The 12,230-nt window shown below is 50.1% G+C and overlaps 1 protein-coding gene across 1 annotated transcript; it reads right to left on the reverse strand.

Moving 5' to 3' along the window:
• Positions 1-9,262: 9,262 nt before the first annotated feature.
• BP5553_08046 (uncharacterized protein) lies at positions 9,263-10,634 on the reverse strand (the record flags this gene model as incomplete). The annotated part of the gene is made up of 2 exons (XM_032016669.1): positions 9,263-9,925; positions 10,020-10,634. The coding sequence occupies 2 exons, from the start codon at positions 10,632-10,634 to the stop codon at positions 9,263-9,265; spliced, it is 1,278 nt and encodes a 425-aa protein (XP_031866960.1).
• Between the last annotated feature and the right edge of the window lie 1,596 nt (positions 10,635-12,230).

Genomic DNA, 12,230 nt, shown 5'->3' on the forward strand with positions numbered 1-12,230 from the left:
CTCTAGATGATGGCGATGAGAGGGCGGAGGGGGTTGGAAAGAGGTGGGAGGGGGGCAGCGAGGGCCACGTAGGGGGGAGTAGAGGGTGTGGAGGGAAGAGGCGGAGTCCGTTTAGAGACCGAGGGCGGAAGGGCGGGCGTGTAACAGGCGAGGCGGAGACGGCGAGGGAGAGGGAGAGGCGGGCAACGAGGGCACAGAACGCAGAGGCTATATCAAAAAGGTGTCGGTGTGTATCGGGGTCGGCGAGAAGGAAGCAGAGCAGAGCAGAGCAAAGATCACAAAGTGGCATGGGCAGACTACGTACTTTAGTAGTGAGAGTAATAGAGGAAGAATGATATACCTTACTTACGGAGCAAAGTGGAATTGCAAATGCAGCCTGCACGCCGCACACGCACACGCACACGCACACGCGCTGGGCACGAAGCGTGCAGAAGCTGTAGAACATAATACAGTTATAGTATAGGACAGTACAGTACAGTACAGCACGGTACCAAGGACGAGATACTATGGGTGCGGGTGCTACACTGCTAGGTGCTAGGTGCTAGGTGCTAGGTGCTACGTGCGTAGGTAATACTACTACTACTACTACTACTGTACTCTGTCCTCTGCACGCACTTGCAAATATTATTATTGACAGTTACAGTACAGTTGCTGTATGTACGTGGTAGCCAGGCAGGCTACAGGCTACCGGCTACAGCGTACGGGGAGGGGCAGGAAAGTACAGACTGCAGTAGTGTACCTCCGTACAGTACAGTACAGTACAGTACAGTACTTAGCAGCAGTCAGTGAGTGTATGGGGTAATGAGGTACTGTATAGACTGAAGCCTGTACAGAGCAGCACATGTACAGAGCACGCACACCTGAAAGCGGCCATAATGCTGCATGTAGCATCCCTGTGACCGGTGGGCAGGTGGCAGGCAGGTGGCAGGAGCAGCAGCCGCCCGCTGATTGGCCAGCACCCAGCACGGCTGCAGCACTAGTCACAGCACACAAAGAGCTAGAATGCTGCGCTAGGCCGAGACCGGGGCGCTGGCCGGGCCTGGGCAGGAGGGAATCTGCTCCGGAAACGGTGAGCTCTGCGTACGAGTACGGAGTAGACAGCTCGTGGTGACGGTAAGACCTTGTGCTAGTAGTACATACTTACTACAGAGTAGTGGTGGTGTATATTAGATACGGGTCCTGAATAGTACAGCAGTTAGCACAGCAGTACGCTGTGGCAGGCAGAATGTGGCAGGTACTGTACTGTAGCAGCAGCCCCACTGCCCACCAACCACACGCCCCGCCCCGCCCCAAAACGCAGGCACCGCTCGTGGAAGCGTGGCCTTGAGATGGAGCAGCGTGGCAGCGTGGCAGCGGCAGTGGCAGTTGGGGCAGTATGGAGGGTACCGTGGTACGCCGTCCGCAGGTCGTAATTAGGCTACGACGCAGTCGGAGGAAGCGGAGCCAGAAAAGCCACCAGCACAACCCGCGATCGTCGCTTGCTCGTGGCAGCCAGGGATGCCCAACGCCCGTAGGCCAGGGGGCCCCCCCGGCGCCTGAGCAGGGCGTGGCGAGTCATGGCGTTTCAGATGTCTGCTTCCAGAAGTGGTGCGCTCACTGTCTCAAGTCTCGCAACCCAACCCACACGATACATCATTTGCTCATGATACGACCGAGGAGGTCATGATGCGGTGTGAGATGAGGCGGCTTTCAACTGTGCGGTGCAATGCAGCGCAGTGTAGCAGCGTAGCAGAAGGATATCGCGGGATGCCCATGGCCCAGTGAGTCGTCTGGCTCTCGCTGTAGGGAGGTAAGGTGGGCTGGAGGTAAGAAATCCAGGCGGTAAAACACACATGATCCCGATATCTTTCTCCCAACGAAGTCCAACAATTCCAACAATCCAACAGTTCCTCAACAGACCCAACCAACCCAATCTTCAAAATATGTCCTGCGCAATATCATGTGTTCCACCACCCCGTCACCCGGGTCCAGGATGAGTATATCTGCGGCGCCTTGCTTTTTGCTCTCGACCGATGGCCCCCAAGGCCTCCACGACAAATCCCCAGTTTCTGATAGGCAGGGAGTCTATCCCCGCTCCGCTCGAGACACTTGAAAACAAAAGAAACACACGAGCCCCATCCCAGACATCACTGGTTGCATGATAATATTAAATCTCCGAAATAAATCATCATTAGTCATTAGAAAAACACGGAGAACACCCGGAGAACTCCATGTTTCGCGAGAGAGTTTAGTCGGAAGCCTGCTTCCAGAAATACCTTCCAGCACACGGTACGGTGCGGTGCGGGTTCAGCCACGCCAACCCAGCCCAACCTAACCACCCAACACCTAACGCTCTTCTCCGTACGCCACCACCACCACCATCATGGCTGGTTGGGCCGACCAGGAGATTGGGTCAATTTGAAATAGAAAAATGTACTTTTCTAAAATAGGTACTACAGTACGGAGACGGGATAATTTTAGACCCCTTTTATTTTTTTTCGAAACCCACGTCATCTCCCAAGAATCTTCCAATTCCCGAGCTCAGAATAATAAACGGTCGCCACCACACACATACATATGACCATAGTGCTACTTAGTACTATATATTAATTTCCAAAACCTGGTCCATGGTCAACCAACCCTCTCACCCGGGGCACTTCTGCACGGTGAGGTAAGATAAGAAAAGCAAAGCAAACGAAAATAAAGTAAAAACCATTACTAACCCTACTCTACCTTTGTTACATGTATGTGCGTTGCTCACCCGCCGCGGTCATAATCAGATGCCGAGTTATTACAATATGGAAGAACTGCCCCCGGCCGGGCCGGGTACTCTAATCCCGCCCTTCGTTCATATGGCAGAAAAGAACGAAAGAGACATTATTCATCTTCCTATCAGTAGTATACCGGTTTCTCCCCCTCCGATCACTAGCTCCTACTCCGTACGGAGGTATACCTCGTAATAGGCATATCCAAACCGTTGAAACCAAGAAACCTCTAATAATAACAAGAGCGTCTTCAGAGCGTCGGGAAGATCTCTCTTCTTGGACAGTACTTTATTACTCAGCCCTTCGAAACCCGCCCTTCTAGAAGCCAGCAAACCAGGGGCAGGGCACGCGGGATTCGGAAATCGTGTCGCATCGTGTCGCACACTTACTAGCAGATTGGCATATTATTGGCATGATGAGATTGTCTCACAAACCTCCGTCCCTGGTTCTCCGTGCGCGGCGGGTTTTGTTTCCAGTGTTGCCTTATTATTGCTTTTTGCTTTTTTGCTTTTTTGCTTCCAGGGCTGGCTGGTGGCTGCCACGAGGACGAGAACGTGTTGCGAAGACTCCCGATCCTTGTTTCTTTTTTTCCTTTGCTTTTCCTTGACGCATCGTACCGCATCGCAACGCGTAATGTCTCGGGAATGGGTGGTTGAGGCCCTGCGAAGGAAAGATATCGCCGACGGGAGTGATGGTAAAGATGCCGATATGATACGATCTGATCTGGAGGTTTTGTCAGCGCCAATGTTTTTTTTCTGCGGTGTGAATTCGCTGTGCTGGTGGCTAGCTAGCTCCGGGGTGTTATGACAGACACCGGGAGGATGATCATTGGCGGGTCGCGGGGGGGAAGGGCATCGGAGGCTCCCTGGACTTGGATGGCCCACCTCACCTCGCACTTACCTCACACCATACTATTCTACATGTAGCAGGTGCTACATATATTGCAGATAGAGTACATTGAAACCAACGTTGAAAATGGGGGCTAAGTGAGCACATATGTTGTGCTCACTTAGCCCATTATGAGGTGGCGACAAGTCAAGGTGGTACTCTCACGATCTGGAGGCTGGCTGGAGAGTGGCGGTGACTGGGTAGGCATCCTGGTTTGGTATTGCCGGTGAGGTTTTCAACCCTACTTATGTATGTGTCGATGTACGCGGCCTTGGTGCTGGTGGAACATGATATTATGTGATGGAAGCACGACAGGCGGGGACGCTGTAAGGTTATTATTAATGATCGATAGATCTTTCCCTGTGGGAGAGGGTGGTGAGCCTTGAGTGACACTTGATGGGCTGCAGTTAGCCTAGGGATGACTGCTCATTCTGCTTTGCAGAGCATGTTGAGTAATTGTCTAATTTCAGCAGAGGATGTACAGTATATCGTAATTATGTGATATGGGATGATATATTTTTATAATAGAAAAGTATCATTTAATTCTAATAACTTGAAAAATGGAAAGCATACATGTCAGTTACATCTAATAATTACCATACAAATGTCCACATATATTATAAGTAGCAAGAGTCAAATGTTTAGCTACTAGGTCTTGGATATATAACTGCGGAATATCTCTTGAATAGGACAAAAGATAAAATTATACGATTGTGAGTCTATCAAGAAGCGCCTCCGAATTCAAAACGAGACCCTTCACCTTTGCTTTTCTGTTAGTGAAAGCCTACAAAAGTGGTTACAATAATAAGAACACGTCATACCCCGTTCCGTAGCTGCCCTATATCTCCCCAGGGCATCCAAGCCCATGCCCTCCATGCCTCCTTTGATGCCTCCTTTGATAACACCCGCATTATGATCATCGGTACTACTTGGGGCCCTCCACGTGTCACCGACTCACCCTCTCCACTTTCGAGCAGCCCTGCTACTCCGTAAAAGCAGCGCTGCACGCCCGCCTCTCTCGCAGGCCACGTTTTTCTGGCAGCGCTTCAGCCGGAGTCATGCGTAGTACGAAGTAGTGGGCGTTGCATGATCTCACCCCCTGCGCAGCAAACTGCAAACTGCAAACCCATGTTTATACGCACGCACGGCTCATGAGATCCAAAGGCCACATGGGGTCTGGGATATGAGGCAGCTTTGGCTTTTTTGCGGTGGCTGGGCAGTTTTTTACTCTGCTGCGAGCCTGCGACACGCTGCGCTTGCCCCACCGCCGAGATGTCCGTAATCAAGGGATAAATTAATGGGAAACTTGGGAGGGACACATAGCCACGAAAAAAGGGCAAATTGGACTTCGGATCCCGGAATGCTACACCGTATTGCCAATATGACGAGGGCAATAGCCGCTTTCTAGGCCGGTAGCAGTCGGTACTCGAGTGCCTAGGTACCAAGGTACTTTCCTACTTTCGTAGTGCTCCGAAGTAGCCTTGTGTGGGCGGGAAAACCTGACCCGATGCGGCCCGCCAAGCACGGAAAGTGACAAGCGGATGTGTACTTACCCCGGACGCGTCGTAGCGCCGTAGTAGTGCGTACGAAAAGGTACTAGAACCCTTTACCTGGCTGACCTAGTGCTTTGTAGAGTCAGCATATCGCATCGCCGTACCCGCACTTGAGTCAACAAAAGTATGGGTGATCGTTGCGGCACAGTTCCCACGATGGCCGCTCCACCACCACGTGGCCTTCTTCCGTAACAGCAGTCTACCTAGGCTCCGTGGTAAGCATTGCCCCGTTGCGTGCGTGCTCCTTGTCTCACTCCTCTCAGCCCTGTGCTTGAAAAAAAGGGAGGGCATTTACTATTATTTCTGCTCGACTACTGATTAATAAACTTTGCGGTAGAACGAACGAGACATCGCCGAGAGTCGCAAAAAAGCACGCACTGACGCTAACATACATTTGCATTTATTGGCCATTTAGCCAAAGTGCTGATTCTTCGTAGTCAGACACAGTAATGTAGTACGTATGTACTGTATGTAAGGTATGTGTGTACATGGTCATGGACATGTACATACTTCCTCTGGGTCTTTGCATTCGCCAGTTGAGGGCATCCTATCCTAGGATGGTGAAACGTATTAAACGATCTCCAGTTTCCTATTCGCTTACTTGCTTGTTACCGATACACCTACCCCCGCTAACCCCGAGCAGGGGTGAGAAAGTCACATGACATGCCCCGGCTGAAGTTCGGCTATTAAAATTAAAACCATCGCTAGCATTACTTATCCCGGTCCAGACTTGCTGTTCCTGTCTCAGACAGACTCTCAGCCTAACTACTCCCTAGCCTCGAGTATCAATAATTCTTTTTCGATATTGGTTCTCGCCCGTAGCGGGCGTGCGGGAGCTTGGAAGTATTGCTTTATTATTACTGACCGATCAATGTGTAAGAGGCCAGTTGCCCAAAGTCCCGCGAATCAGGCCACACACACCCACTCTTGAGTTCCTCAACACCCAGAGCCCCAGAGTCCCAGACCTATCCCATTTTCCATTTTCCCACCGCGATGCCAATAGAGCCCCGGCCCCGGCCCCCTCAACGTCTTCGCCGTGACACACCGCCACGATACCACTTTGTTTCAATGCCACACGGCTGCCACGCCTGACACCGTTGCTATCCACACACGACGAAGGTTGCGAGGCTTGGCGGTATGGATTCTGTTTGAGAATATGTTCCTAAATAATGCATACGGAGGACACCGTAAGTAAGAGAGGAGCTGGTACTGTACATACCGCGGCTATGAGCGTCAGCATCAGCGGCAGTCATCAACGGCAGTCGGCGGGTTCCTCCGTACCTCCGTACCTCCGTACCTGCGTACTGCGTAACGTAATTCCTGAAACTACCTACGTACTGTACCTTTACTCTGTTTCCGGGTAATCCCCGTTGATAACCTGAAGATCCTTTCTCGGCTGGAGTCGTCCTACTCCGGAGAGCAGCAGCAAACGTGCTCTACCCAAATGGCTCTCCTTCCTCTAGGATCGTCGGCGATCGGCCATCCCCGAAATGATCGTCCGGATAGCTTCGAAAAGTCTCGTTAGTACCAGTACTTGCTTCGAACGGGCACACCTCCGTGTGATATTAAGAGTAGTTCAACAATAGTAATACGGGGCAGGAATAATAAGGTCCATGTAGAGATACCCTGTCAACACCCGCCGCCCCGCCACAAATCAAGGTACCAGGTACAGTTCGTCCCTACGCACAATCTCCGAGATGTGAGATGGCCACGTGTCTCCTCCCTGTCTCCTTTTCGGAATACTCACAGACAGTGTTCTTAAATTTCCTGGCCATGCTCTGTCTCCCAATTCGTCAAGCCACAAAAGAACATCCCATCAACGCAGATTGACCGGTCTCACTTTTCGGCCCTACTCCATATAATACAACGTTATGCTGCGTATTTCATTGGTACGCCGTAGCCGAACATGTACAGTATGTACAAACCCCAAATGCCGAGTACAAGGCCCAGTTAAGTTCCACAAGTCGCCCGTTTAGGAATCCGCTGCCGCCCCCAAAGCAAAAATCAATCTTAAACTCCTTCGAACATCTCTTCTAGAAGCCTTCTAGAAGGAGCCGGTTCAGGATCCTCCGTAGGCCCCCTGGCGGCCACGAGGACGCCACCTCCTGCGCTGCGGATCCCTCGAAAACCTAGAATCCTCATGTCCCAGTTCTTTGGGAGCCTGGGACCCTCCTAGCACCCCTGAGCAGCTCTATTCCCCTCGGTATCATCTTGTACAAATTTTGTGCATGAAGGAATAGGGGGGATGAACACATTTGTCGTTTCTACTACGTAGATCCCGCGTTCGCGCCACATCATGGCATTAATGCGAGGTGACGCGGGTTATAAAAATAGAAAAAAAGCTAGAGCTAGAATGACCTAGGTGTCCATGTTTGAGGCGAGTGCTAGTATGTCCTTTCTCAACATTATGGCTGTACCTTATCATCCCTAGGTATCTACCTGTGTTCGGACACCTATTAATTCCTTTCAATCTCAGCCGCCGATTCTGCAATGCAGCATCAGCAGCAGCATGTGGGTGGCATCCGCAGTGTCTGTTGTACGAGGTACTACTCAAAGTCTCGAAGAAGCCACCGCCGATCCCTCCAACCATGTGGTTAGTGCCACGGCTGCGCGCATAGTTGCAGACGCGAGTTGTTGGATCGCAACAAGAATGTGACATGTGTCCATCTTCGTTCGTGCCGCCGGGGATCCCGGGTGCAGTTTTTGTGTCATCTTCCTAGGGAACTGGGCGCGAAGGAAATGGGGTGGAATGTGGCATTCATTATTGGTGTTACTACGAGGCCGCGCCAGCCTTGACCTATCACGAGACGCTGTGTTCGTGTCAGTTGGTAGAAGTAGGCTTCCTCCAATTGCGGATACTCAATATGAAATATCGATCTTAGTTACTAGGTAACCTAGATGGATCGATGAGTCGTCGCAAGTGGACAGGATCAAAGGGGGCGTGAAAGATTCCACTTTGGCTACTCTGCGAAGTACAGAACTTCTTGCCGAACCTCCTTGCTCGTCAGGGGATACAATTCAGGAACACGGTTTCACCATTCATCTTGAGGAGTTCCAACTTTCATTTCGGTGATCTAAGATAGGAACTAGTAATGATCTCCGTCTCTGCTTTCGTACAATATGGCACAGTTACGGCCAGACGTCCAAATCTGACTTGAAGGTCCCTGTCCTCACTATCCACAATTGGCCATCTCATCCTAAGTCCTCCGACAAGTTATAGGTACGTCCTTTTCTTCGTACCAACCGGACATGCCGTATGACCGGAACTATCTATACAGAATGGTCCAACGACCGGATTCACCTTGCCCATATTATCTTCACAATCCCGAAGGAAAATCCTCAAACCAATTCCTTCCTCCTTCAAGATCATGATCCGACTTGCCCAGCCAGCTCCAAGGCTCGGTCGGACATGCCGTATTACCTGCTTACCTCGACAAGAAAACGGTATTTGCAAACCAATCTTCCTTCCTCTCCTAATCCATATCCCAAATATATCCCATTAGGCCAACCACTTGTATCAATCCTTGACATAAACGCCAATACCAAAGTCTCGGGATTCATTCGACTAAAATTATATTCTCCCCCTAGTCATTCATGGCTTGCATCGTTTAGCACACGAGTTCCTTCCTTGCTCAGTCAGTCAGTCATATCCGCCACTTCTTAGACGTTGCATTTCAATCTAGCTAAACGTATGCACGGTATTTCTCCTATTATCGACGCGGAAAGCGCCATGTCCGCAGAGTAGGATTTGTGGCTGGTTCTAAGAATAAAGACTTGTTTGATTTCCAGGGGTGCCGCGCGCGAGATTTCCCTCGGAACGAAATCCTCCATAAGCGCGCCACGCAGGCAACAACTACCTAAAGGTAGCCCAGTCCTAAGCTTAGAAACTCCCAAGATGGAAATATTGGCAAACCTCCAAAATGGCGTATTATTTATTGATGCCATTTCTTTAAAAAGTCCCTTTTTCTATTTATAGATGTATTCCTTTTTTTCTTAGAGAAACATGTCGGTTTTCTCGTCTGCGCCTGCACAAGCCTTACCAAACACCAGACGCCATGCTGAGAGCATTTTCCCGCATCATACATTCATAGGTCCGGAATCTCTCCTCCATCCCTTGGTCCTCATATTATCCTCAATCGCCTTCCAGATTCCCTCCACGACCTCGCGATCCCGCCATCGACTGGCCGCCGCAGCTCCCGCGCTCCATTTCTCTACTTGCGTGGACAACACACCTCGACCCCAACCTTTGACAGAATCAGGCGGTTGATCTCCTCTCCACCCAAGGTAAATCCCCAAAGTATGCCTGAATAGCTCGGTGGGCTGCTGCCACTTGTAGCTCTTGAACTGCCATACCTGGCCCGTAGTAAATACACCTACGACTCTAGACCAGTACTCTGGCTTAAACTGCTCGGGCGTATCAACGATAATGAAACGCATCGGCCGCGTAGGATCGATAGAAGGGAGGATGCGCGAGATATGTAAGATGGACGCCGAGGACGTAGACGTAGAGTTCGACGAGTCCGGGGGCACGTAAGTTCCACCTTCCAGGAAGGACTTGATATTGGACATGCGGAGGAGAGACGAGGCGGATGGGGAAAGCAGGATGATGGGGTCAGGCCGCCGAACTGGCGCTTTGGGGTTGTGTGCTAGAGTTGGATTGTTGGCTTGATTCGCTGCTGCAGCTTGAGCTGCTTTTCGCGCATTGAATGGCGCCGCCAGTTTGCGCACATGTGAGAAGTCCTAGAGGTAAAATATCAGCGTCATGCTCTAGTACCAATACCAATCGAACCCTGCGAGAAAAAACACGAAGCACAAAAGTTTGAAAGTATCTCACCGTGGGCTTAATCCCCCGCAACACACTATTCCGATCACCCATCCTCCTCTCCCCATTATATATCTCCGCCAACCTGGGATCAATAGTCTTTCCATGGCGTCCAACGGCTGTGATAGTAACCGGCGCAATGCTACCCGCAGCACCAGAGGCGACTTGCGCTGAAGCTGCGGCGCTCGAAGTATCAGAAGCTAGTGGCTTGATGTATTCACTTTCTTCCGAAGCACCCTCCAGCCAAGTAATCAGATCCAACCTCTCGACAAAAGCGAGATTCTGTACTTCTCCCCCCGCGCCTCCTTCCGCCGCTAGCTCCGCGCTCAAGGCTTGCGCCGATCCATTGTACTCATGGATTGCTGTCTCCCGCTTTAGCCAGGCGAAGTAGATACTGCGAAGATCGACGGGCTTATCAGAGGACGTGAAGCGCGTGGGCGTTGTGAGAGGGAGGGAAGTTTGGATTGGTGCGGTGAAGTGGAGGTGGGTTGCTTTGGCTAGACTTAAGTCTACTGATGAAGCCGAGCCCGGGTCTGCGGATGTCGACGGTATGCAGGGACTGTCTGATGCTATTGATTGCCGAAGCAGCAGGAGGGGGTCCTGTTGAGCTGCTTCTGACGAGCTCATCGTGGATATCGCGTTTTGATATGATGGTGTTTGAATGAAGCTGTAGTCGCCAATTGGAGAGAACAAGGTACGAGTACGGGAGTCGAAACTCGTCCATGGTGCAGAATCAGGTGGATCAATCGCCAAATCACGTGTGCATCCAACGACGAGATTCAATTATTTAAAGATTCATTTAGTTCGCAGCTCTTAGCAAAACATATAGGATGTACTTCACTAGGGCTACTATGTTAAACGTTAGTGGTGCTATATTTTACTGATATTGGTATTCTTACAACGTCCCTTTTCCTACCACCACAATACTCACAACTTCCTCGTTACAAAGTTGGTGTTTGGAAGATGTTGATAATTCAGCTCAAATTTACGTAGCAATTTCTGTTTCTATATGTCTCTCACAACTGCATCCTGGCGTTGCCATTTTTAATGCTGGTAATTACATTCCACACCCGTGGCAAGTTAAACTATTCTCGTTTACTGCTCAGTGGCACTTGGCCCAGAAATTTAAATGATACCGGCTGGCAGTGTTGTTCTGTCCCGTCTATTGACCGGTTCGGTCAAGAATAAATGCATCTACAGGGTTTCCTTGTTGTTTCGGCAGAGCTGCTTACACAAGTTGTCTCCTATAATTCAAATATTAGTCACCGATAAAAGTCGAGATATGCAGGCGTAGGTGCTTCGTAACGCTTTAAATTAGGCAGAACCTCAGCTAGGCATACTAATTGACAGGATGGAAGTTGCTGAATTCGGGTCTGGGATCAAGTTGATAAACGGGCCGGAATCTCGTAACTTGCATGGAGCATGTTGTGGCTGCATTGATGTTGTTCCGACCCCTACAACTGAAATGCTACCTTCCTCTTTCTCCATTTGACTTGAGCTTTCGAAATAGGAATCGGTGCTGGTTGGTGGCTTCTCGACAATACCTATTTATAATACAGGGCACTGTTGGTAGGGCTCGTGTAAGTATCTGTGGTGCGTGTCCTAATTGCCGATGTACCTAGAATCTAGCAGAGCAAGGGCTTCCGGTCCTATTCTGCCTGTTGTTTGTGAGGCTGTTCATGTTCGAGACCCTTGAGGTGGTTGGTGTTGTCCTCCAATTGCAGTGCTGTAAAGGAGGTAGACCCATCTCATGACTCCGCGCCTGTATCTGGGTCCTTAATGGGAATTACGAAGTAGATATGGCTCGGCTGAAATGGAATTTGTGTTCTACGTTGTTGTTTCTTTTAGATAAGCGTAATACGATGTTTCTCATCCCGTCCTTAGCGTGGCAGGTATGGTCTAACGCCCTTTGTATCTAAGCCTAGAGGCTTGTCTGGGGTGTGCTGTTAGTATCTCTGATCTAAGTGAAGTCCTTTTATTTTAGCTCTTGCTTCTCTCTGGTACGCACTAATGTTTCAAATGGATAAGCTTCTGTGAACTCTCCATTATTCTCTGCTATTCTTGGTCAATAAAAATTGGTTTAGCTACTAAACACCCCTCTAATATGTCTATAGCCAAATAAGCAAATATCTCTTAACGAAGTACAAGGGCGTGGCACTTGGTCAAGTGTGTTCTGGTCAAATTGTACTTTCGCTATCGCCAGAGACGACAGGAAAAAATGGG

Source organism: Venustampulla echinocandica (assembly GCF_003357145.1).
Source record: "Venustampulla echinocandica strain BP 5553 chromosome Unknown scaffold_7, whole genome shotgun sequence".
Lineage (NCBI taxonomy): Eukaryota > Fungi > Ascomycota > Leotiomycetes > Helotiales > Pleuroascaceae > Venustampulla > Venustampulla echinocandica.